Below are 25,987 nucleotides of genomic sequence, written 5' to 3' on the forward strand. Positions count from 1 at the left end.
AAGAATATATTTGCCTCTTGCCCACTCATATCACCAGTTCGTTCACTTTAGTGTGGCTCTCCCCACTCTGGTTAAGTGTTTATTTCACTGTAAATCATTGCACTACCAATTATTCATGTATTGTTCTTAATATTATTCTTCAATTTAAAAAAAAAGGCAAAAAAGTACAATAAAACAAAAGCAGAAACAAACCTGCTTTTTAGGTCTCTACATCCAAGAGTGTATTTAGGTACCAGTACCTGCATGGCCAGAATTTCTGTATTCCACTAAATCCCCCACCATCCTTTGAGAGGTTCTGAGTGTACTGCTTTTAATCCTTCAGTCTTTCTTTGTTGAGATTAATTACTTTCTGGATGTGGCAGTTTTGTTGGGGTTTTTTTTGGGGTTTTTTTGTAAATGAAAGGAATTGGAGGAGACTTGATACCATTATTTAGGATAGTAATGCTTAGCTTTTGTCCCTGGCCCAGTTTGTAATTAGTACTTTACTGATGCCAGTATAAGCATCCCCCATGTTTAGGGGAAGGATTTTACTTGCTCTGGGTGGAACAACAGCAATAAACTTGCTCAGCTTCCCCTCTCTGCCCTTGTGCAGTGAAAGCAGAACCAGCACCAGACCTTGTCCCTTGAGAGGAAATCCCACAGGGAGGAGAAGAAATTGCTGTCCCTGGCTCACAGCTGCTTTTTTTGTTGATGTGCTGTGGCTTGTTTTAATGCTTGTTTAAATGCTCTTTGCCCAGGTCCAGGGGAGCCTGGTGGCAGCTTGTGGCTGTCAAGGCCAGCACGGGGCTCCCAGGCTCTGCTCGGTCTCAGGGCTAAATCAGGTGCATCTTTTTTGGGCTTGGTTTGGTTTTGTGTTTTTAATTATGCCCTTAAATTAAGTCAAGTATGAAAGCTGCCAAATACCAGGACAGCTTAACACTGAGGACAGCCTGGATGTAAAACACATGTGCCCTAAGCCTGTTCTGAAGCTGGCTGTCTGCAGAGGGTGTGGAATTAAATGGTGTGTATTAAACTGGGATCTTTACCTGCTTATTTCAGGGACTGTGTGTGACGTGGCCTTAAAACTTGATGGGCAGTGTAGGTGATGCCTACTGGAACAGAGGCTGGGCAGAGTTAAATGAATAAAGATGGGATTTATTAGAGGCCTTGACAGGGATACACCTTGGGTAGTACAAGAACCCAGCCATGACTACACCCAAGATGGACAGTGGTTTACACATTTTCACATTTTTATAAGTTTTGGTCCATTTCCATCTTGGGGTTAATTGTCCAATTCCAGCTCCAGGTGATGCAGTCCCATCCTCCCAGTTTGCTCTCCTCCATTCCCTGTTGTTTGCACTTTTAGGGCCTGAAGCTGCAGTGGTGCCCTTGGTTGTGGGGCTGGAAAAGGATTGTTCTGTGTAACTGAGCTGTGAGGAGAGCCTGCCAGCACTTTCTGTGGAGTTCAGAGCTATAAACAAATGCAGTATAGAATCTGGAAAATATGAAGGCTCAAACTTAAAGCATCATAGGGAAAAGCCTGGCCAGGGCTACACTCAAGATGGACCCTGGGTCACAAGTTTTCACAATTTTATAAGTTCTGGTCCATTTCCGTCTTGGGGTTAATTGTTCAATTCCAGCTCCAGGTGACGCAGTCCCATCCTCCCGGTTTGCTCTCCTCAATTCCCTGTTGTTTGCACTTTTTGGGCATTTTGGGCCTTTTTGTTGTTTGCACTTTTAGGCCTGAAGCTGCAGTGGTGTCCTTGGTCCTGGGGCTGGAAAAGGATTGTTCCGTGTGACTGAGCTGTGAGGAGAGCTGCTGACAGTTTTTAAGAAGTTCAGAGTTACAAACTAATGCAGTACAGAATCTTTAAGGCAAACTTAAGGCATCCCAGGGAAGGCAGCCGTGTCACTGTGTCCCCAAGCTGTCCCTCTGTCCCGGCAGGCCGGCTGTGTGAGGAGAACGTGGATGACTGCATCTCGGACTCGGGGGCTCCGCGCTGCTTCAACGGGGGGCAGTGCATCGACCAGATCGGGGGCTTCAGCTGCCTGTGCCCCCAGGGCTTCGCGGGGGAGCGCTGCGAGGGCGACATCAACGAGTGCCTCTCCAACCCCTGCAACCCGCGCGGGAGCCTGGACTGCGTGCAGCTCACCAACGACTACAGGTGCATCTGCAGGAGCGCCTTCACTGGTGAGTCGTGCACGAGCAACGGGGGCAGGATGGTCAGGATGGATGGAGGTGAGAGATCTCTGCAGCCAGGGCGTGGAAGTTGTGGTTTATTGCAAAGGGCCTGGGTGCAGGGCCCTGCTGGGAGCTGCCAGCCACAGCTCAGAGCAGGCCCCAGAGAAGAGAGGGGGAGAGAGAATGAGAGGGTAAGAGAGCCAAGTTCCTGTTACAGTACCATAAATCTTTTTCTGTGTTGAATATTCGAATTCTTACTAACCAATTTAGTACAATATCCTATAGCATTTACACACAGCGTATAAGAATCATTACATTACCACGCTGTGTTACATTTTAAACCCTAAAAACTCCTCTTTGGGCCCCTTCTGCCAAGCTGGCAGAGTCTGCTCTGACCCTTGGAGCTGTCTGCAAGCAGAGGGTGTTGTTCCATCAAAAGGGGATTACCTTCAGCTGGCCACACTATGGTTTTCCAGTTGTCCACTAACTGAGGTATCTCAAAGCTTGCTTTCATTTCAATCTCACTTATAGTTTCTATATTCTCAAAATCTTGTGCCAGACAATCATATTTATAAGGCTTTCCTGTTTCATCTTCCCCAACAAGTAGTCATCAACATGCATTCCATTTCATGGCAGGATCTTGAGAAATGGTGGTTCTGTCCCTTCCTGGCAGTGCTGTTATCTGCCCACTTCTCTTCACAGTGTCTGATTGTTTCCCTACAGCATGTTTCCGTTTTTAAACCTTTCTTTCTTTTAAAACTTCTAAGAAATTTGGCTTCCAGAGCAGTCTCAGATGAAGGAATCTCCTGAGACACCTGGCTTCTAGGACTTCTCTTTCCTTGTGGTACTTTTCTTGCCTTCATAATTTCACATTTCTAATACTGAAAGTGTAACAGTTCACGTGTCAGCTTAGCTGTGACTTCTCCTTTTGCAAAGCAGCCATGTGCATTTTCTCTATAAATCATGTTGTCATAATGAGCTTTTGGCCCCCTTTTCTTCTCTTAGCTGCCTTTCCTCCTTGCATTGGTGATGTGGTCAGGATGGAGTATTCTGTGCACAGACAGGCTTTACATTCCTAGCTTGGTGAGCCTTCCACAATCCAACTTTGAATCACAACTTTGCAAGAATTTCCCACTGTGCAGACTTATGTCTCACTCTCTCTAGACCTCCTCTTTGTTAGTATTGCTGCTATTCTGCTTTCTGCCTCCCACTGGGCTTAAGTTTGGTCTAATAGTCTCCAGATGTGTCTTAACTTTCAGCTTTCCATTTTCCATGTCAGTTTAACTTCTTATGCATTCAGTTTTCCTCCATTAAAACCTTTCACTTTCCCTGCTTACCAGTCCTTACCTTTCCTGCATGCTTTACCAGCAGTTTTTACTCTTATTTTTTCTTAAAGATGCTGTGATTTTCCACTGAATTTGTGAGTTTCAGCTGCAAAGAAATCACAAAGATATATGTTTGAAGAATTCATGTAGTAGCTTTTGAATGCATTACTTATCCTGCCAGCAGAAGTTCCTGAAAGAGTGATGTATGAGGGAAGTGGAGCTGGTGGGACACTGGTGCAGGCCACCAGATGGGTTTATTTTAAGCCTGTCTGTCAAGGCTGCTTTTATGAATTATGTCTCATGTGGCTTCTGACCCTCATGGAAGGGTTGCTGGATCCTGTGCTGTGGGGAGTGCAGGCCTGCTGCACCCCAGGAGAAGCAGGGAGAGCTGCTGTGTCTCAGACATGAAGTCTGTCTGGAAATGTTAGGCACAAAGGGGAAACATGTTTCCTCCTCTAGCTGTCTGTGTTCTGCACATTCCCCACTGACCCCTGTGCCTGGGAGGGGACGGGGTGGCTTTGCTGTGGTCTGTGACTGGTGGCATGCCAGAACTCTGTGGGCCATCCTGCCCTGTCTGCTCCTGTCTGCAGAGTCTTGGCTGCACATGTCTGGAGACTTCTATTAATGTTTTCCTAGGGGGTCTAAGTCATGCTGAGATCATCCCCAACTTTTAGAAGTTTGCTGTCAGCCTGACTCTGGGAGCTGCTGCAAAGCTGGTCAGTGTATCAGTGCAGTAAGATCTCTGTCTGGCTGGTCAATCTGAGGAGACTCTGCTTGGGTCTCCTGTTCAGTTAGGGTACATCTGGTTCTGAGGGTTACAGTGTGAGTTGGCGTTGAACTCATTGAGCATCTCCCAAATAGTAAGGAGGTCTTAGGAACCCCCACACTGGTGTGGTACATCACTTCCAGCCTCTGTGCCTGGCTGACTTGGGGATGACAGCAGCACCCTCTGTCTCTGTGCTGTGTTCTGTGTGTTCTTGAGGAGGCAGGCACTGCCAGCTGTCTCCAAATGCACCTTGTGGATCTGGGGCTGTGCCTCCCTCTTTACTGCTTAGGCAGCCACGTGGAGACCACCCCTCATCCAAAGGGGTGCTCCCTCCTGAAGGAGCGCTCAGCTCACTGGTTATTGACAGTGTGTGTTGTGTGGTGATGGTTTGGGGTGGTCTCACACACGTTTCTCTGCTCTCTCTCTCTCCCTGTGCCCTGTCCAGGCCGTCACTGTGAGAGTGTCATCGACGTGTGCCCGCGGAAGCCGTGCCAGAACGGCGGCACCTGCGCGGTGGCCAGCAACATGCCCGAGGGCTTCATCTGCCAGTGCCCCCCGGTAAGCACCCACCCCTGCTCCCCCTGCCCTGCCTGCCCCAGTCCCAGAGCCCTCTGCCTGGGCTCTCACTGCTTACTGCAGGTGATTTACCCACATCCCTTCATTTATGTGCTCAGCAGGGAAACACAGGGCTTCCAGCTGCCCCAGGAGAGTGATGCTGGCTGTTGCTACCCCAGACGTGTATGGTGTTCAAGTATCACAGCTGGCTTTTTTGTCTTAAATCTACCATTAAATTACATTAGCTTAATTAAATTAACTTTTTTGTTTTTTTGCAGTCCTTTGTTTTCTGTGCTTGCTGCAAGCTTCCCCTTGTTTGTGGCTCTTCTAGACTGTTTTCAAAATGTAACCGAGCCTTGTGATTTCCTTCTTTATCCATGAGGTTAGGTCCAGAAAGTCATGGCTGCTGCAGTGAGGCTAGAGGAGTTACAAGGGAGAAAGGATTTGCACATGACACCTTGCCTCCAGCCCTCAGAGTGCTGAAGAATAGGTTTGTGGCACTGATTGTTTTGCCTTTTTTTCCCACCCTGCAGGGTTATTCTGGAGCAAAATGTGAGTTCAACAGCCACAGTACCTGTGGACAAGTGAAATGCAAGAAGGGGGAGCAGTGCATCCAAACATCTTCTGGTCCTCGGTGCTATTGCCCCAAGCTGTCTGTGGGAGAAGAATGCCAGACACACCCAGGCTGTGCCAGTGCCCCCTGCCAGAACGGGGGCAGCTGCCACCCTCATTCTCAGCCTCCCTACTATTACTGCCAGTGCCCTGCTCACACGCAGGGCAGCCACTGTGAGCAGCCCGTGACGTTGAGCCCGGAGCCCCGAAGGTGCCTGGATTCCCAGTGTGCAGAGAAAGCCAGGGATGGCTATTGTGATGAGGACTGCAACACCCACGCCTGCCAGTGGGATGGAGGCGACTGCTCCCTGACTGTGGAGGATCCTTGGGCCAACTGCTCCTCCTCCCTGCCCTGCTGGATGCTTTTCAATGGACAGTGTGACGAGTTCTGCAACACGCCCGAGTGCCTGTTTGACAACTTTGAGTGTCAGCAAAATAGCAGGACGTGCAAGTAAGGCTCGATGCTGAGAACATTTTCTCTGTGTGACTAACATAGCTCCTGCCTGTGGCTCCCTTCTCTCCCATTGTTTCTCTGGCTGTCCTTGCTGAAAGCTTGGCATCCAGCAGTTTCTGCTGCTTTGTGTACTTCTCCATTTTTGGAGTTTGTGTGCTGTGCTCTAAGTTGATAACCTGAGCAATGGTAGTGTGTTAACCTGCTTGATGGATGTGCCCTGCTTTCCCTGGAAATGTTAATAGGAGGCATTTTGCCTTGTACTAGATTTTAAGTGTGCTGCCTGCTATCCTGAATTTTTTTCCATGCCAGCAATACCTATAGTTTAATCCCAGCTGAGCTTGCTGCTTCTGAACATGTTTTCTAGCTTGTTTGTAGCTACATTTCTTCAGTTATTTTTGACACATGCTACAGCTTTGCAGTGATGATTCTCCCTCAGTGAAGCAGGAGATGTTAGTATCTTAGTAAGCAGAAAAAGCAGCTCTCTTACACTGTTACCAGAATGAAATAATGGCTTCTTGGGGTGTGCCGTGCTTCCTATTTTCACCCTCTCAGGCTGCAAGCTTATCCTGGGGTTGTATCTCCTCTCCTGCCACCCCGATTATGAGCATTGCTTTACCTCAAACGATGCTGCAGAGTGTAAGACACTGTCCCCCCGAGTGCAGATGTGCTGTGCAGAGCACAGATACGCTGTCCCTGCTGCAGGTATGACAAGTACTGCACGGATCACTACGCGGACGGGCGCTGCGACCAGGGCTGCAACAGCGAGGAGTGCGGCTGGGACGGGCTGGACTGCGCCGGCGACAAGGCCGAGAAGCTGGCGGAGGGCACCCTCATCATCGTGGTCCTGATGCCCCCCGACGAGCTGCTGGAGGACGTCCGCAGCTTCCTGCGCACCCTGGGCACGCTGCTGCACACCAACCTGAGGATCAAGCTGGACTCCAAGGGGAACCCCATGGTGTTCCCCTACTATGGGGAGAAATCGGCGGCGCGGAGCCGCCGGTCGCTCGTGGTGGTTCGCAAGCACAGGGAGCTGGAGCAAGAGGTCATTGGGTGAGTGGATGCCTCTGTCTTCCTCTGGCCTGGTTGTGCTGGTAACCCTTGGTTGTAGTGTTTCTAGATTTTCTAGGGCTGTAGGCTGTCTTATTGTGACCGTGTTCACAGGGGTGTGAGGATGAGGGAAGACACGAGGATCTGACTCCATGTTTCAGAAGGCTTGATTTATTATTTTATGTTATATATATATATATATAAAATATTATATTAAAACTATATATATATATATATATAAAAATACATTATATTAAAATCTGACTCCATGTTTCAGAAGGCTTGATTTATTAATTTATATTTTATATATATAATATATTATATTAAAACCATATATATATAATATATTATAACTATACTAAAAGGGTAGAAGAAAGGATTTCATCAGAAGGCGAGCTAAGAATAGAAAAAGAAAGAATGATAACAAAGGCTTGTGGCTCAGACAGAGAGTCTGAGCCAGCTGACCAATAATTACAAACAGCCACATGAGACCAATCACAGATGCACCTGTTGCATTCCACAGCAGCAGATAATCATTGTTTACATTTTGTTCCTGAGGCCTCCAGCTTCTCAGGAAGAAAAATCCCAAGGAAAGGATTTTTCATAAAAGATGTCTGTGACATTTTATAAATGGGAAAGTGCAACACTATTGCAACTGCCCAGTTTGGCGTTGGGGTAGGAAGGTTAATGTAAAATGCTGATGCAGTTTGACCTCCTGCTTTGGCATAAGTTTCTGTCTTCTAACTTTCTGTCACTGACTGCTGTGCCCTCTTACTGTGTCTCTGCAGCACCAAGGTGTTCCTGGAGATCGACAACCGCCAGTGTGCAGAGGACTCAGAGCAATGCTTTCACAACACAGAAGCTGCTGCAGCTCTCCTAGCTGCTCAGGCCATCAAGGGCATGCTGCCCTATCCTTTTGTGTCTGTCCAAAGTGAGTAATGGGAGAGGAAAAATTGCTTATTGAGGGGGCAGTCATCAAACTTGCAAAATACTCAGATTATTGATCATCGTCCTCTTGTGTCTCGCTGTTCAGTATGGTTTCTGGGAGGCGACTTGTTTGTCCCCAGTTATAGGAGTGTGTTTGTGCAAAGTGCACAGGGGGTTAGTAAGGCAGGATATTTAATTTAGAGCCAGTCACTTTAATACTTGTAGAATCAGTAATCTCTTGTGCTACAGCACTGCAGTGGTGATCTCCACACTAAAACCATTCATGTGCTTTAAGCCATGAATTCAGTGGAAAAGGTGTCATTTAGAGAGAAAGGCTGGGAGGCATTCCTCAGTCCAGTCTGCCAGATGTTTTCTCCTCTGGCAATATGTAATCTCTTTGATTTCTGCTCCATCTCCCTCAGTCTGAGGCTCAGCTGCAAACATGTTCTAGGCTGGCATTATTGCTTTTCCTAGTTGGGTTGTGCTTGTATCTTCTTCCCAGGGAGGTGGTGGAATCACCATCTCTGGATGTGTTTAATTAAAGACTGGACATGGCACTTAGTGCTATAGTCTAGTTGAGGTGTTAGGGCATAGGTTGGACTTGATGATCTTAGAGGTCTCTTCCAACCTCATTATTCTGTGATTCATGTAGATCAGCTCTCTCTGTGCCAAGTGAGCATGGCTGAAGGAAGGAGCAAGATCTTTGGTTCAGCAGCCATGTACTCTGGAAAATACTTTGAGAAAGGGAAGTCAAAAAGAAGACTTACAGCAGTCTCAGTGGAGCCTCAACTCTGCAGAGACAATATGCCCCCTGTGGGAAGGGCTGTGCTGAGAAAGGAGAATCTGTTAGGTTGAAGATTGTTGTCTCCACTTTGTTAATCCCGCTGTGTTTCAACTGTAACTTTCAGGTGAGCCCTTGTTAGCACCAAAGACCCAGCTGCTTTACCTGCTTGCTGTGGCAGCTCTGATCATCCTGCTGATCCTGCTGCTGGGGGTGATGATGGCCAAGCGCAAGCGCAAGCACGGCTCCCTGTGGCTCCCCGAGGGCTTCATCCTGCGCAGGGACCCCAGCAACCACAAGCGCAGAGAGCCCGTCGGGGAGGACGCTGTGGGGCTCAAGTGAGTTTGCATCTAGGCCACTGGCACTCTGTTCATTGCTGGCTCGAGGATTTTGAGAATGTGGCTGAGATATGTTTCATCAAAGGCACTTAACTCTTTAGAGAAAGCTTCCTTTTAAGCTAGAACTTCTTAGGCTATTCCTCTAAATTTAAAAATATCTGGTTTGGACGGAAGAATTTTAATTGACTCTAATGTATAAAATGCCAACAAGGAATCTGATCTCCTGGCTTTGTTTGGTTTTCTGACACTGAGCAGTATACATCAACAGCTGGGCACTGTTTGCCTAATCTTCTCCTGGAATAGGTGAGACATTTTAGCTGATAGTGACAACAAACTTCTAATATCTCTAGCTCAATGCATCAAAAATGTGACTCAGAAGTAATGGCAAGTTTCAAAAGTTTTATGCAGTTTCACTTTTCCACTGAATTAAACTACTTTGCAGTTCTAAGTGCATTTAACCTCTTTTTAACTAAGTGCAATTAATCTACTTTGCAGTTCTAAGTGCCATTATTGATTGTCTGAAATTTTTGATTTCTTGGTTCCTCTGTTTGCAAGCTACCAAACTTACAGGCACCCCTTTGTTAGTCTCTGCAAGGCAGTGTAAGTAGCAGCAGTAGACCTGCTCAGGCTGCAAAGTGATATCTTCTCCTTGTTTGTCAGAAATCTGTCAGTCCAGATACCAGAGGGTAACCTGGCCGACCCTGGGACGACTGAGCACTGGGCAGGAGATGGTGGACCTCAGCCAAAGAGAGCTAAGGTAAGGAGCTCCAACACTTAAATACCATCTGAAACTGCTGGTGAGACAAGCATCTGCATTACCTTCCCTTGCTCAAAACCTCCCTTGGCCTAGGGACTGGTAATTAATTGTATTTGAGGAGCAAATCCTCAGGTTAACACTGCCACCACAGGCTGGTGGAGAAAGTCAGTACCTTCTGTTACAGTGTCCCCTCCCTACAGCAGCAAGAGGAACAGGAAGGTTAATGGCATGTCTTGCAGCTCAGGCCTGGTAATGTATGGTGGGAGTATGAAAGCGGAAGTAAATGCAGACCACCATTAGCTTAAAAGAAAACAACCCCCCTAAAACACCAAGAAAGCAAACAAAAAACCAAAACACAACAAAAATCCAAACTAAGAGCACCCCAAGAGCTTTGGGTGCCTTTGGCCACTTGGTGGGTGTTTTGAAGCAGCTGCTTGTGTGTGTGTCCAGGCTGAGGACCAGGCCCTGCTGCCCGAGGGGGACGAGCAGATCGACCAGCGCCAGTGGACGCAGCAGCACCTGGAGGCGGCCGACGTCTGCGGCAGCACCTCGCTGGCCCTCACCCCCCCCCAGGCTGACCAGGAGGTGGATGTGCTGGATGTCAACGTCAGGGGGCCAGGTCAGTGCTCCGAGTGTCTGTGTGTCCTGCCATCCCGCCCTGTGCCCCCTGCCTGGGGCTGCTGCTGGTACGAGTTCAGTGGAGTATGCAGGGACACCAGCATGGTGCCCGAGGGAAGCACAGGGTGCACTGCTGGAAAGGTTAAACCATGGTCTGCAGCACGTGGAATATCATGGAGCTAGGAGGAAAAGTTCCCCTAGCAAGCACCTGTAGAATCTCATTTATAACAGTGTGTGCCTAAGTGATACTGTCAGAAATTCTGAATGCATAATTGTGCTGGAAATAACCCCCAGTTTCTCCAGCTGGTTCACTGCAGATATCCATGCCAGACTTTTCTAAGGACCAGCTTAGCAGATTTTTTACCTGAGGTGTCTGTTATCAGCTGAGGAAGCAAGGATGGCCTTTTCCTGAATAAGATGACTTTTTGGCAGACAGTTTACCCCCATTAGCAGTGTGTGAGGTGTCTGTCCTGAACAGAGCAGCAATGCAGCAAAATTGTTGATGATTCTTTTTTTATTCTCTGATTTATATCTTCAGCTTATGATGATCAAGTCATTGAATTCATAACAGAACTGTGGACTTGGAAGGTTTCTTTAACATGCAGGCAGGTTTGCTGTCTCTGTCCTAAATGAGTAGATGCCCTGGGAACCCTCTCCTGCTTTTATGAGTGTAGTGCCAAAGCTGTATAAGCTGGTAAAGGACTGGGTAGGTCACATGGTGAGAACTGATCTCTGAGAGGAGCCAGTTGACCAAGGAGTGTGTTCTGGCTGGAAGAGCTGCAAACATGGCAATTGTTCATATGCAGAGAGGTGATGCTGGTGACATTGCTGCAGTGCCTTTTTCTGCTGTGTTTTGTGGGAATATTTCCATGCAATTTAAGGATGACTGGACCCATTCTCTCAGTTCCTTTCTATTGTCTTTTCTGCTCATTGACCTGTTAGCTCTCCTAAATGCAAAGGGAAGGAGGGATTTTTGTGTAATGAGTGTGAGAACATAAACCATCAGTTTCTGCCAAATTTAAGCTTTTCTTTATTTCCCCTATTGAAACTTCTAGCTGTGTGGCAGGCTAGAAGCTTTCCAAGTGCAGGCAATAACGTTCTTAAGGCTCCAGTTTATTTTCACGTTCACCCAGAGCTTTGTCCAACAACAGCAATGAAATAATTCTGACCTGTGAGTTGTTTTCCTGCCATCCAGATACAATTATGAAGCTTGCAGCAAGCTGCTCTAAGTTATTTCTCTCTGTGGCATCAGAAGCAAGCAGCTGTCAAGGGCAGAAATAATTTTATAAGTCTGAGAGGTGTTGGAATAATGGGTTAGTAAGGAGGGGTAGGATTCCTCATAGTTAATGTGGCTGTTTCTCTGCCCTGGCCACCCTCACTTTCACAGGCAGTTGGAAAAAATGGGCCCCTCTGAGAGGTAGTTTCCCTCCGTCCCAAGAAGTCCAAAAGTGGATTTCACACCCCGGCAATGCTTTGCTGCCCCTAATTAATTACAAAGGGTGTTCAGGCTGACTGCCTTGAGTGCAGGTGTCAGGGCTGGAGCTGCCTGAGGCTGGGTGAGTTAGATCCTGGCTGCAGGTGCAGGTTGAACAGCAGAGATCTCTTCCTGAGAGGGGAGAATCACCTCAGTGTTTCTAAGGGTTTGTGCTCTCTCTTAACCCACATCTTCTGCAGTCCCTCAAATCTGGGGGTATCCAAGATCTCCAGTGTCCTCCAGAAGCATTTCCTGGAGATTTTCCCTGTGGGTTCCTTATATCCCAGCTTTCAGTACCTTGTGCCTGACCTTCAGGAGTACCTGTCTGGTGAACTCCTAACTTTATTGCCTCACTCTGCATTTTACATGTACTCAGGGGCTGTCCTGCTGCAAGACAGCAAACAGAAGAGTTTTTATAAAATGCTGCCCCCACCTTTGTCTCCCCATGCTATTCTTTTGCTGTGTCCCCCAGAGCAAGTGAGGACATTCTTTTCACTGCAGTTATTGTGAGTGTGTAACCAGGGTAATGCAATTATAGGCATAACTAGTAACACCACCTATAATTAAAATTGATGAACTGTCTCTATTATATGCCCCTCTTTTTTTCAGTTACTGAAACTTCAGTGGTTTAGACTGGAATTTTCCATGCTGGATGTCTGCCTCCAGCTGGATGCTTTTGGGTTCTTTTCCAGCTCTTTGAGAGAACAAGCTGGAAGGGGGAAAAAAGACATTGTGTCCACAGCTTTTTTTTTTTTTTTTCCCTAGTAGTCCATCAAGCACTTAATTGTGACTGTCTAGCTTGATGTGCTTTTGCTAGCCTCATAAAACCAACCGTGTGTGGCCAACTTGCAAGGCTCTGACAAGAGCTGCATGTACCTGAGAAACTCTGGGGAGGGTGGCAGCAAATTATTCCAGGGATTTAATGCTGTGCTGTCCCTGTGGAGAAGCTAGGCACAAACATCCAGGATAGCTGCAGTGATTGAGCAAGCCAGACCCAGCCTGTGAGTGGTTTTTCCCAGAGCTGGGGTGCTGGGGGAAAGGAAATCTCCTTTCTGTGCTCTGTGTCTCTGCTCTTTGTGCTGTGGCAGTACGGAGGAGAGCACAGCCTGACTGGAATACTGAGGAGAGTTCATTTGGGACAAGGGAGCAGAGCCAGCAGCAGGATGGAGCAGCACAAAGGGAGGTACAGCTTTGCAGAGCAGCAGAGAGGGTCTGCAGACAGGGCTGGATCTTGGAACTGAACCCAGCTCTTGGCTGCTGTCTGTCCAAAGCCTGGGGAAGGAAAGGGAAGGAAAGGAGGCTGTGTGTCCTGTGGTGGGGAGCCACTAGGAGGAGCGTGCAGGCTGCTGGAGCCGGGCAGAGCCTGCTCCTCCAGTGCCCCTGCTGGAAACGCACATTTCTACAAAGTTTAGGGACTGTCCTAAAGCAGAGAGCCAGGAAGCTCAGTGATCAGAAGCTGGGAAGGGGAGCAGGGCATTAGAGCTGTGTGTGTTACTTCCAGGAGGAGATACCACCTTGTTTATGTGCCCAGTGTGGCTTTGTGCTCTGTGACTGAGAGCTGTGCAGGCAGAGCAGCTGCTGTTTGTCCCCTGCTTGCCCATGGGATAAATCAGGTACTTGCTGAAAAAATTGTATTTCTGCTGGTGGGCTCCAGTGGAGCGATCAGCAGGGTGAGGTTCCCCTCTGCTGCCACCTCAGTCCCTCTTGCTTTCCAGGTGCCTCTGAAGGATGTGCAGGAAAGCAGTAAAATCAGCAAGGAAGCATCAGTGATTACAGCTGCAGTTTTGGGGCTTTAGGGAATGTCACATAACATTCAGAGGCTGCTAGAATTGAAACACTCGGCATTTTTATGGGTTGCTGAAAATATGTGGAGATGTTTTAAATCTTAATTATCCTGCATTGAGGAGGGTGTAACAAGGGTGAAAGATCAGCAGCATGAGGTGGTCTTCCTGCACTGTCCTCTCTGATTGGCAGAGAGGGAGGTTCATCAGAAGGGGAGCTGAGTTAAATTAGAGCTTTGGAAGAGTCTTTCCACTGACAATGCAGGGATCCTGGTTGGATGAGTGTGACTTTAGCCTTTGTGGGCATCCCATCACTGGAGGCTTGAGGAGAGTAAGACCAATAGCTCCCAAAGTACTCAGAGTGTGTGAGAATATTCATCCTGGAGCATTTGTCAGCTTTGAGTGCTCGACTGTCACAACTTCAGGATCCTTCTTGTGATAACCTTGCTGTAGATTTGAAGGCTTTAACTTCAGGTTAACATTTGAAGTGAATGTCACTGATGTCACCAGTAATCAGTGGCTAGTTGTTGAATAATTTTTCCTTCAACTGTTTCTTTTCCCCAGGGATGTGATTAGAACATCCGTACAAACAGTTACTCTGAGTGGTCAAATTACTTTGATTTTTATAGCCCTTCTCTCACCTAGCCTTTGCTTTTTGCGGAAGTTTTACACTTCAGCAGCAAAGATTTTTTGTTTTATGATGATCTTAGTCTTTAGAGGAATATCTTAAGTTCTGTTGGGTTTGCAGTAGGTTTGCATCCCATCACTGGAGGCTTGAGGAGAGTAAGACCAATAGCTCCCAGAGTACTCAGAGTGTGTGAGAATATTCATCCTGGGGCATATGTCAGCTTTGAGTGCTTGACTGTAACAACTTCAGGATCCTTCTCGTGATAACCTTGCTGTAGATTTGAAGGCTTTTGTCTGTGTTTCACTTCAGGTTAATATCTGAAGGGAATGTCACCAATGTCACCAGTAATCAGTGGCTAGTTGTTGAAAAATTTTTCCTTCATCTGGGATGTGATTAGAACATCCGTACAAACAGTTACTCTGAGTGGTCAAATTACTTTGATTCTTATAGCCCTTCTCTCAGCTAGCCTTTGCTTTTTGTGGAAGTTTTACACTTCAGCAGCAAAGGTTTTTTTTGTTTTATGATAATCTTTAGAGGAATATCTTAAGTTCTGTTGGGTTTGCAGTGGATTACTCATGCTTGGAAGGAAGACAACTCGCTAACTGTGGGACTTTAAGAAGAGGTCTGTGTTAAAGCAACTGTCTGGACAGGAGGGACTGTGTGTAGCTCAGGAGGAAGGGTTGTAGGAGGGTTCCCATGCCTCTGCCAGGTTTCTGTATGCCCATCTCCCCCCTGCAGACGGCTGCACCCCGCTGATGCTGGCATCCCTGCGTGCGGGCGGCTCCGACATCAGCGAGGACGACGAGGACGGGGAGGACTCCTCAGCAAACATCATCACAGACCTGATCTACCAGGGGGCCAACCTGCAGGCTCAGACAGACCGCACAGGGGAGATGGCCCTGCACCTGGCAGCCCGCTACTCCCGGGCCGACGCTGCCAAGCGGCTCCTGGACGCCGGGGCCGATGCCAATGCCCGGGACAACATGGGACGCACCCCTCTGCACGCGGCCGTGGCTGCTGACGCCCAGGGCGTCTTCCAGGTATGGCCCCTGGGAGCTCTGTGCTCATATGGGCCTGTCCAAGCTGTGCTCTGCTCGCTCACGAGCCTTCCGCAGTGTGGTGGTGAGGCAGAGCTGGTTTACATCCAGTTTGCTTGGGTATTCACAGCTTGACGGGCTCGGCGTGCATAAATCATCTGGCGTGTATTTATTTGGTCTGTTTGCCCCTGTCTTTCTGGGTCCTTGCATTTCACTGCTCAGGCTGCTTTGTCATTGTAAAATTTCTCTTGAGATTCTGCCAAATCCTCAGTTTTGGTCTGTAGTGGTATTGAAAAAGGTCCATCTTGCCCTGTTGTCCAGATCCTGATCCGTAACAGAGTGACAGACCTGGACGCTCGGATGAACGATGGGACAACCCCGTTGATTCTGGCTGCACGTCTGGCTGTGGAAGGGATGGTGGCTGAGCTCATCAATTGCCAGGCTGATGTCAATGCTGTGGATGACCACGGTAATGGGAACACCATGTGCCAGGCTGGGCAAATAATTTCCATGGTGTGAGCAGGGAGGGGTGGGTTGTGCTCTCCCAAAGTGGGAGCTCTGCATTTAATTTCATAGCTAAATCACACACTGGGCTCTCCTGCAAAGTCCTCCAGTGGTTATAAACTACAGGCTGCTGCTCAGTGGCTTGGTTAAACAGTGCTGTAGGAGAAGCAGAATATCTCCATTGTTTGTTAGTGATGTTGTTGTGTTTCCCTGCAGGTAAATCTGCTCTTCACTGGGCTGCTGCTGTCAACAATGTGGAAGCAACACTAGTACTGCTGAAAAATGGAGCCAACAGAGACATGCAGGATAACAAGGTACAGTGTGGCAGTGCTCAGCAAGCCTGTGCTTCCTATCTCAAAGCATCTCTTTGCTGTTGGTAGTGAGTTAAGTTCATATTTACTGAACTGAGTGCTCAGTGCAGGTCTTCCAAACCCAGACTGTGACTGGAGCTCTCCCCAGGTGCTGGGTGTCTTACAGGGTTCCTGATGTGGGAGAGCAGTTCTCTTCCTTGTTTGGCCAGGTGCTGGGCATCAATGCTGTCCTGCTTTCCTTGCAGGGGAGGAATGCAAGACACAGTCAGTGCTGTGTGAGAGCAGCAGGTGAAGTGCTGCTGGTCTCAAACAGCTGGATTGCAGTTAGCAGACAGAAAAATACCTGGTGGCACAGCAGCAATGCTGTCCTGTGATGTTTCCAGGGATCTCAGTGCAGGGTGGAGATGGGGGACAAGCTCCTCTGTTTGACAGGCTGCACTGTGCAGATGTTCTGTAGCCTCACTGTTAGTTTTTGCTGTGTCTTAGTCCTTGATTTATCTCCTCTGCCTAAAGCAGCTTTTTTTGATTATTATCACTCAGTGGATTTTAGAGGTTGCAACAAGTTCTAGTTCCTTACTGGGCTGTTTTAGCCTTTTGTACCTCTCCCTCATAGGAGGCAATAGGAGAAAGGCACCAGGTGCTTTCATGGTTCCTCCAAGGATCCAGGGCACAAGAGTGCCCTTCCTGGTGGGAAAGTTCAGCCTGTGCTCCACAGCTGTGTATGAAATTATCTGTAATCTGCCTTTTTCAGTGGGCAGCTCTCAGGATGGGTGGCTTTTGGAGGCTGTTAACGTGACACTGCATTATGCAGTGCTTGCCAGTCTGCCACACCATAAGGGATCATGAGTTGTAAGTCAGTCCCCCCACACTGGAGCTGCTAAAATATTTATTCTGTGTTTCCAGGAGGAGACTCCACTCTTCCTCGCTGCTCGTGAAGGCAGCTTTGAAGCAGCAAAAATCTTGCTGGACCATTTTGCCAACCGAGACATCACGGACCACATGGACCGGCTGCCGCGGGACGTGGCCCAGGACCGCATGCACCACGACATCGTGCAGCTCCTCAACGAGTACAACGTGGCCCACAGCCCTGCTGGGCACCCCGGGGCCATGCTGAACTCTGCCCTCTCCCCTGTCATCTGTGGCCCCAACAGGTCCTTCCTCAACCTGAAACACGCGTCACTAAGCAAGAAGTCACGAAAGCCGAATGCCAAAGGCATGCCCACCAGCCTCACCAAAGATGCAAAGAGGAGGAGGAAGAAGTCCCTCAGCGAGGGCAAAGGGCAGTTCTCAGAGAGCTCCGTGACCCTGTCACCAGTGGATTCCCTGGAGTCTCCCCACGCTTTTGCATCTGAACCAACCTCCTCTCCCGTGATGCCGTCGCCGGGGGTGCTGCACTCATCGCCCAGCTCGCTGCTGACGGCTCCATCGGTGCAGGCCGCGCACACCATGTCCTTCTCCAACCTGCACGAGATGCAGCCCCTGGGCCGCGGCTCCGGCACGGTGCTGCCCTCCGTCAGCCAGCTGCTGTCTCAGCACAGAACCACCCCTCCCAACAGCGGGCTGGGCAGGCTGCGGCCAGGCAACGTCTCCAGCGAGTGGATGAACCGCATGGAGGTGAACGAGTCCCAGTACAACGAGATGTTCGGCATGGTGCCCCAGGTGATGCATTCCCACCCCAGCGTTCCTCAGCAGAGCGGCTTGGTTCAAGCGGACGCCAAGCACCTGGGGGTGTCCAGGGAGTCTCTGCCCCCCATCATGACTTTCCAGCTGGTTCCCAAGGGCAGCATAAACCAGCAAGCACTGCCGCAGCAGGCCCAGTCCAACTGCGCTCAGAACATGGCTGGCCCTCTTAGCTCCATGTACCAGATCCCAGATCTAGCCCAGCTGCCCAGCGCCTCGTTCTCCATGGCTGCCATCCCTCAGCAGGACGGGCAGGTGGCTCAGACGGTCCTCCCGGCCTACCACCAGTTCCAGAGCTCGATGGGGAAGTACCCCACGCCTCCCTCCCAGCACAGCTGCTACTCCTCGGCCACAGAACGGACTCCTAGCCACAACCGGCACTTACAAGGGGAGCACCCGTACCTGACTCCGTCGCCCGAATCTCCGGACCAGTGGTCGAGCTCTTCCCCCCACTCTGCCTCTGACTGGTCTGACGTGGCCACCAGTCCCAGCAACAACCAGCGCGGGCCAGCGGCCGCCCACATGCCCGAGCAGCAGCGGAACAACATGCAGGTGTACGCCTGAACTAAAGCGGACTCCAGAACTCATGAAGGTCTTCCAGGATGGAAATGAAGAACCATTTTAGTATCCAAGAGTCTTAATGAGCCCAGGATGTTCTTTCGTTGGAGGGACTGTGGTCGCTATAGACTTGTATGCTTTCATGCTAAATGGAGAACTGTAGAAGCTGGTGATGGAGAAGACCAGCTGGGTCACTTCTGACCAACTGGACGTGACTGCTGTCTGCACTGGATTCTCCAGTCTGCTTTTAAACACGTTCCACCATTGCTTTGGGGAGACAGCTCTTCAGCTTAGTACATCTTGCGGTCATTTCTCCAGAAATTTAGCCAAAACCAGCTTTGTATCCTTATTTTGTTACTCCTCCTGTTACCCACATAACCTCTCTCTGAAGCACCTTCTACTAGTTCTCCTCGAGTTCAAGTTGCCTTGTCTTGACACAGCTCAGAGCTGCACCCACATTCCTAGCCCTGCTCCTTCCCTCGTCCACTCTTGCTCAGCAAGCGAGCTGGACCTCCCAAAACACCTGCAGGTCAAGTGACATCTCCTGTCACACAGCTTCACCCTTTCCTCTTCAGGAGTCCTTGCCTTGTAGAGACCCACTAACACCCCTTAGCATTCTCACTGCCTGCTCCCCAGGTATTATGAGATTATATATACATATAGTCTTTTTAGGTTGTTTGTTTCGTTATTTTCCCTCCCAAAAACGCTGGTCTGACCTGGTCTTCCCACCACGGTGGCCTGTGGGCCCATCTCTTCTCTGAGACACCCCTGACCATTTTGACACACTACCCTCCCCGTGCCCCCATCCTGCCAGGAGTGTCCATGACTGCCTCCGTGGGCTCCCATGCCAGAAGAGATGCACTGCAACTGATACAGGCCTTTTGGGATGAGCACGAGTGTTTCAAAAACTGGTAACACAAGCTCCCAGCGTTCTTGCACAGTAGTCCCCTCCCCTCCATCCAAAGGTGGCTGTGTGTCCTGTCCTCCAGATACCATATGCTGCCTCTTCATGGTGTTATCAACAAGTGCCAAACATGTGGTTACATGTTTGCGGTGTGTGTCCTTCTGCGTCAGGAATGACATCCAGCCCTGTGAGAAGTGTCCCTGGGCCACAGCCGCCTGTCCTCCCCTCGCAGCGCACGGAGGCCGCAGCACTGACTGTCCCGCAGGCCTCCAGCGGCTGGACTGTGGCAGCAGACCAAATAGCTCAGAAACCATTGCCTGTGCAGCTTGGTGCTCAGCTCTGGGGCTGTCCTGTGCCCTCAGCTCCAGCCTGAGAGGAGATCTGCCAGCCCAGGTGGCCTCTGTGGGACAGTAGGGCCGCTCGTGGTGTGGCCGCCTCCACGGTTTGGGGCTGTGGCAGCCAGCTGGCACTGACCTTGGCACACGGCCGCCCCTTCTGCTTTGTCCTCAAGAGCAGCGCTTCTCCGAAGGGCTCCAGACCAGCCAGCCGAAGTGAACATTGTGGGGATGGTTTGCTCCTACCTCTTCAGGGGAGTGCTGCAGACACGTCTTCCAAAGAGCTCGGGGCGCCGGCTGCTGCCAAAGGACTGAGGGCCGCTCCCCTGCGAGCCGCCATCCGACACCCTACCGTGTACAGTATTGTCTCTGCTCTTCCCTCCACTCTAATCAAGAGTCAAAGTTGCTTTGCTTTTCTTGTTTTGTTTTGTTTTCCAATTCCACCTAATGGTACATGAAGGCAGGGCCTCAGGAGGAGCTGGTTCCCGGGGCCATCGCTTTGGGCTGTACTTTTTAGTTTTTAGTTTTTAGCTCTGTGTGTGGAGCTGCCGCTTTTCCTGGCTCACACAGCATTCCCAGCACGCTGGCTGCAGCGGGGCAGCTGACTCAGACCTCCAGGGGTCTGTCCAGGTACACCTTTCACTGCAAATAATGAAGTGTTGCTACAACCATGCTAAAGAAACAAAGGGCTTTTGCTCGTTAGCTCCAAATAACCAAGTGCCTTTTTATATATGTGGCTACCTTTTACAAGATGAGTGCTTTCTGTGGAATGAAGCCGGTTCTGTGCCTGGCTGTTAATATGATGGCCCTCTGCCTTTCTTCTCTATTTTTTTTTTAACTACTTGTAAAGATAATATCTCCTTAAGGTGGTATTTTATCTCGTAAGTTGTAGAGTAACCATTCACACAGCAGCATTTTCCTATATTAATAATGGAAAATATTTGCTTATTTTTACATTTTTTATAAAAGTCTTTTATGAAAATAGTTGCTGCCAAATGTATAAGCAATTTTTATCCCCAGAATAAAAAGTATGTGCCCAGTGTCTGTGTGATGCTGCTTTCATCTTGTTTTCCTGGCTACTGTGGCACAGCCACTGGCTTATAAATAAGTCAGGAGTGCTCTGTCTCAGCACCACATGTTCCCCACCACGTAGCTCCACCCAGGAGAGCTGGAAGCAGCCTGGAGTGGGTGTAGCAGGTGGATTTTGGGTCTCTTGGTTAGCTGGGAAGGAGGCAGTAAGCAGCAGCCAAGCAGCTGGGCATACTGGGAAGGATGGGGAGGGAGTGGGATGGGCCCTTTCCTGGGCACTTTGGGTGAGAGCTCTCTCTTGCCTGTGGGAGCCAGGGAAGGCTTTTAGGAAGGTGCTGAGCAAGTGTGGGCCGGGCAGTGGGGCTGTGGATTCACTCACTCACTCTCTCAGGTCCTGCTTGCTGCCCTTGGCTCTTTCCTGCCCTTCCAGTAGGGAAGAGGATCCACATCCCTGGAGCTGGGGCTGCCTCAGCAGCTGATGCATGGAATCCTTAAGGCTGGAACTGGAACAGACCCCTAAAGTCATCGAGTCCAACCTTTAACCTGGCACTGTTTTGTTCACCCCTTAACCATGTCCCCAAATGCCACATACAGATGGTTTTGGAGCATTCCAGGGATGGTGATTCCATCTCTTTCTGGGCAGCTTGATCCAATGCCTGACTGCACTTTCATTGACAAAATTTGCCCTCATATCCTGTCTAAACCTCCCCTGGTGCAACCTGAAGCCATTTCCTCTCATCCTATTGCCTCTTACCTGGAGAAGAGACCAACCCTCACCTGTCTACTGCCTCCTCTCAGGTTGTTGTAGAGTGTGATAAGGTTCCCCCTGAGCCTCTATTTCTCCAGACTAAGAGCATGAAGATGTGTGATTCTCCAGCCCCTGAAACAGGGAACGACCCCTCCTCAGTGCTGGTCTCAGGCTGGGAGAGTTTGACTTGAGCAATCAGAAAACAAGCAGTCAAAAGCTGCTGAGTTGTGTTTGCAGCACAGAGGTGCCACTGAAGCCTTGGGCTCCCCTGGTGCTCACCTGGCTCTTCCCCAGCTCTTGCTGTGGGCTCAGACGGACCCAGTAGCTGAGTTACGGTGCTGAGCTGGGGTAAAGTTGCTGGGGGCATTTTAAGGGTTTAATATTCAAACAGTGCAGCTTCTTTATCTCCTGGTAGAGCCAGCTGGGCGAGTCCAAACCTCCGGGAGGCATTAATCCACCTTCTCCCACAGCTTGCACTTCTGTGCCAAAGTTTAGCGAGCTCTGCTGAGCCCCTGGCACAGCAGCATCCAGCTCCCTGGTGCTCAGGCTGAGACTTGAAGCTGTCTCCTGGGGCTACTCCTGCCTCCTCCCCATCCCAGCATGGCCAGGGGCTTGTGGAAACTTGCTGTGCTGCATCCACACTGAACCATCCAGGCAGGGAGCTGCCACGTCCCTTATCTAACTGAGGAGTAGTGCAGGAGCCTGAGGCTCCTTGGGGGAGATTTTTCACTGTTTTTCCATCAATCAAGGGTGGAGTTCTGTTTTCTGGGGAGTTGCTGTGTTTGCAGGGTTTTGCCATTGATCAGAGCAGCTGATGTGTGGCAGGTTGTTTCTTTCAGAAGTGATAGCAGGCAGCAGCTGTGTTTGGACACGAGAAGGTCTCACCCCAGAGGATGCCTGGCAAGCAGCAGCAGCTCTATCCCGCTGTGTGGGTGAAGGAGAGGGGCCTGATGCCCCTCCCTTCCCGGGGCAGGAGCCAGACCTGCCCCTGCACGCCGGCAGAGCAGCTCCCTGTGGGTGTAGCAGCGTTCACTGACTGACTGCGTGTTCCAGCAAATGCTGCTGCAGAGGAGAGCCCGTGGCAGGTCCCTGGGCTGTGCAAGGCTTGGGCCTGACACAAAGATTTCCATGTGGGGGAAGCAGGGCTAGCCCTGGGTCTGGATCCTCTGCAGGCCACACTAATGCTGGTGAGCACCAGGGCTGCTCCCCTCCTTCCCACCGGCCTCCACCAAGGGTTTTGGGGAGGGAGAGGGCATTGGCCAGAGCTGGCAGCAGGATAATCATTCAAAGCTGCTCTGCTCCATCAGGAGCCAGCAAAGTGACTCTGCAGAGTAGCCTGGTGGCAGCAGGACCGTGGAGAACTCCACAGGTGCAGAGAACACCCCGGGGCGAGGAGCAAGGACCGTGGCAGGGAAGGCTGTGCCAGCCCTTGCCGCAGGGCTCCAGCTGCTGGGCCCGGAGCTCATCCCTGTGCTCCATGCCGGCATGCTGGGGCTGCAGGGAGCTGCTGGGGCAGGGGGCTCTGCCGGGGGAGCTGCCCCTTTCCCCCGGAGGGACACAGTGACGAGGGCTTGCGTCACGGCCGGGCCCGAGGGCTGGGCATCCTCGCCGCTATCTGATGGCACCGCCAGCCTCCGGCTGCAGGCTGTTCCCACATCCCGGCCTCCCATCCTGCTCGCAAACATCCCCCGGCAGTTCAAACAAGGGCGGTGTGTGGGTGACGCATGGCACAGCCGGGCAGGGCGCGGGGCCCGGCCGGGTGCCATCCCCTGGCTGGGGACAGGGGCAGTGCCAGGGGTCGGGGCCACGGCAGGGTCCCGCTGGTGGCGGGGATGCCCTGGCCGGGATCGGGGATCACCCCGGGGCTCACCCCCGGCAGCCCTCGGGCGATGCAGGACTGGCACAGCGGGCATCCCTGCCAGGTGCCAGGCTGCTCGGGGCTGGAAGATTGTATCTGTATCGCGGGAGCAATTAATGATGATTGCAGGGGATTTATTTACCAACTAGGACAGGTTCTTCCTGTCTGTTTCTGGAGATATGTGAAATGCAAACAGGTTGGAGATCTGGGCAATTTTCCAGCAAAGTGGGGGGAACGGAGGGGGGTCAGCAGTAAGATTTTTATGGTGAGAATCACCTGAGTAGGGCAAACAGATGCTGGTGAGCACCAGGCTATAAAGGGCAGATCCTCTCCTCTCCCGTCCCGGTGACTCGCCACAAGCCGCTATTCCTCACCATCTCCGGACAACAGGTGAGGAAGAGGAGCCTCGCAAGGCAGCTGGGGCCTCGGGATGCTCAGAGCCGGCTCACGGGCAAACAGGAGCTGGTGCCTCTCCCTGGCCGCTCCCGCGGGAGCCGAGCTCTGCCCTCGCTGCATGGGCCAGGCTGTGATGCTGCATTTTTCAGCCCTGCGTTGACTTTTGTCGCTGCTTCTTTGAGGGGAAGAGGAGCTGAATCTGCAAATCGGCTCCGGTGCCCCGGGATTAGCCCAGATAAAGGGGAGCTGCGCTGATGTGGCCGATTTGCCTCCCCAGCCCGGGCAGCGCTGCGAGCTCAGGGCGTGCAAACGCCGCCGTGCTCGCAGCGCCTGCAGCTCCCCCTGTGCCACTGCCTGCTCGGGGTCCCGTGTCCGCCACAGCGCCCTCCCCTTGTCCCCACAGCGCAGTTTGGCTCTCCCGGGTGTCTCTGCCGAGTCTGGAGCTGCCGGGACCAGGACAATCCGCTGCTAGTGTGGGCTGGGGACTCCCGGCCATGCCTGGGGTGCAGAAATGGGGCAGTGCCCTGCGCCGGGGGGCAGACAGGGAGCCACAGCCTGCCATCCCCTCCGGGCGGCTCGGAGGGGCCAGGCGGGCGGGTTTGCGCTCTCTGAGCACAGGTAGCATCCTCTGTCCCCAAGGGACCCTGTGTGGTGACCCTGCCGAGCCTTTACAGGGAGCACGGAGGATGGCGGCTGCGGCCAGACTCGCCTTGCTGCTGCTGGGCTGCGCGGGGCTCCTGCGGCCGCTCGGTGAGTGCCGGGGCTCGGGGGGCAGCGGGGAGCCCCGCTCCTCTCCACGCCGGCTGCGCTCATCCCTGCCCGCCGCTCTCCCCAAACAGAGGGCCGGTACATCGGCTACTGCCCCGACGGCTGGTCCTACTTCTACCTGAGCTGCTTCAAATACTTCTCCGAGCCCCTGAGCTGGGACGAGGCTGAGGTAAGCCCGGCGGGGTACACAGGGGAGCAGGGACCCCCCCGTGTCCCCGAGGCGCCCCGGCACTGACACCTCTCCCTGCAGAGGCGGTGCCAGGACGTGCAGAAAGGCGCCCACCTGGCGTGGGTGGAGAACGCCCACGAGGCAGCCACGCTGCGCAGAACCATCTCCTACCACCAGCGTGTGCAACCCGTCTGGATCGGGCTGCAAAAGAGCAAACAGGTGAGGTGCGGGCGGCAAGGCTGATGGGGGGCTGGGGGACGGCAGGGCCGTGCCTCTGAACCCCCCTCGCCCTGCTCAGAGCCAGGCCTGGCAGTGGACAAATGGGGAGGACTACGGTACCACCGGCGAGGTGCCTGGGAACGGTGCCCGCGGGGGGAGCTGCGCCGCGCTGACCCATGACAGCGGTGAGTGGCGGTCCCCGCAGCCACCCCAGCGCCCGGGCGGGGCTGCACTGCCCGTCCCATCCCCTGCAGCGGGGCTGCAGCGGGTACAGCGGCTGCCCGTCGCCATGGCCCTCGCCATCCCGCTGCCTGTTCCTCCCGCAGACTTCTCCGTGTGGTCCAGCGCCGACTGCTCCCAGCAGCATCACTACATCTGCAAGTTCTACCCCTTGCGATGAGAGCAGCCCAGGACCCCGCGCCGGCGGCGCTCCTCCCGTGCCACCCCCGTGTCTCTCCCCAAAACTCCTATAAATACATCTTATAAAAAAAAGAAGCATGCAAGTGCTGTGTGAGCCTGGGTGCTGGTGCAAAGCTCTGGGCTGCTCCGTGAGAGAGAGACGGGCTCTGCCCCGGCTCCCCGAGTTTCCCGGCTTCCAGAGGCTTGTGCGGGCAGAGCTGCTCGGGGGTGAGCCCCCAGGAGCTGCGGGGCCGTCCCTCTCCTGGCTGAGCACTCGGGTTTGCTCGTACCAGCCCTCGGGTGCCAAACACCACGGGCGTCCCTGGGGAGCAGCTGGGGGCACAGGAGTGTCCCCAGAGTGCAGACACAGAGACCTGGGACACACAGACGTGGGTGGGGACTGCAGCTATGGTGGCTGGGCAAGCATGGAGGTCCCCCAGGTGCAGACAGCTCCACAGGGCTCCGGGGCCTGCACCACGGCCTCATGGCCATGTTGACAGCAGCACCGCGACCAAAGGTCCCTTTTGTGCCACTGTTATCTGACCACGGGCATCACGTGGCTGTTTGCTCTGCTGCTTTGAAGATGGCTCTGCCCCCACCCTGCTCATGGGGTTTTTGCCCCCCCCAGAGCTACGGCACGTGTCAGGCGTGGATGGTGCCTGCCCAGAGCCCGGCCGCCCTCTGCTCCCTGCCCGGCCCGCGGGGGCGGCGGGGAGGCCGCGCAGTGACCGCAGCGAGCCGGCACCGGCACCGGGGCTGCCCTGCCCCCGGGCACCCGGGGCTGCGGGACAGCCCGTGCCGCTGCTCGGCCCCGGCTCCGCTCCGCGTCCCCGGGTTTTGGGGCACAT

At 52.0% G+C, this 25,987-nt stretch overlaps 2 protein-coding genes across 4 annotated transcripts in view; both read left to right on the plus strand.

The window, feature by feature from the left end:
* The window catches only part of NOTCH2 (notch receptor 2), a 94,051-nt gene extending 73,456 nt beyond the window's left edge, over nucleotides 1-20,595 (plus strand). The window contains exons 22-33 of the mRNA XM_058808302.1: nucleotides 1,925-2,170; nucleotides 4,698-4,810; nucleotides 5,341-5,870; nucleotides 6,576-6,923; nucleotides 7,709-7,851; nucleotides 8,756-8,966; nucleotides 9,627-9,723; nucleotides 10,174-10,342; nucleotides 14,963-15,264; nucleotides 15,583-15,730; nucleotides 15,982-16,079; nucleotides 16,980-20,595. Coding sequence (XP_058664285.1) covers nucleotides 1,925-2,170; nucleotides 4,698-4,810; nucleotides 5,341-5,870; nucleotides 6,576-6,923; nucleotides 7,709-7,851; nucleotides 8,756-8,966; nucleotides 9,627-9,723; nucleotides 10,174-10,342; nucleotides 14,963-15,264; nucleotides 15,583-15,730; nucleotides 15,982-16,079; nucleotides 16,980-18,320 — 3,746 coding nt within the window. The 3' untranslated portion in view covers nucleotides 18,321-20,595. The remainder of the gene's footprint in view (nucleotides 1-1,924; nucleotides 2,171-4,697; nucleotides 4,811-5,340; nucleotides 5,871-6,575; nucleotides 6,924-7,708; nucleotides 7,852-8,755; nucleotides 8,967-9,626; nucleotides 9,724-10,173; nucleotides 10,343-14,962; nucleotides 15,265-15,582; nucleotides 15,731-15,981; nucleotides 16,080-16,979) is intronic.
* Nucleotides 20,596-23,537: 2,942 nt separating this feature from the next.
* On the plus strand, nucleotides 23,538-25,238 carry REG4 (regenerating family member 4). 3 transcript variants are annotated; one of them, XM_058808962.1, is made up of 6 exons: nucleotides 23,538-23,578; nucleotides 24,259-24,334; nucleotides 24,424-24,521; nucleotides 24,603-24,740; nucleotides 24,820-24,925; nucleotides 25,067-25,238. In XM_058808962.1, the coding sequence occupies exons 2-6, from the start codon at nucleotides 24,271-24,273 to the stop codon at nucleotides 25,138-25,140; spliced, it is 480 nt and encodes a 159-aa protein (XP_058664945.1). In that variant the 5' UTR covers nucleotides 23,538-23,578; nucleotides 24,259-24,270; the 3' UTR covers nucleotides 25,141-25,238. The 3 variants fall into 3 exon arrangements, with proteins under 3 accessions (XP_058664945.1, XP_058664946.1, XP_058664944.1); XM_058808963.1 differs by having other exon boundaries at nucleotides 23,547-23,578; nucleotides 24,224-24,334; XM_058808961.1 differs by lacking the exon at nucleotides 23,538-23,578 and having other exon boundaries at nucleotides 24,106-24,334.
* The last annotated feature ends 749 nt before the right edge of the window (nucleotides 25,239-25,987 follow it).

This window comes from Ammospiza caudacuta, chromosome 7 (assembly GCF_027887145.1).
Source record: "Ammospiza caudacuta isolate bAmmCau1 chromosome 7, bAmmCau1.pri, whole genome shotgun sequence".
In the NCBI taxonomy this organism is placed as follows: domain Eukaryota; kingdom Metazoa; phylum Chordata; class Aves; order Passeriformes; family Passerellidae; genus Ammospiza; species Ammospiza caudacuta.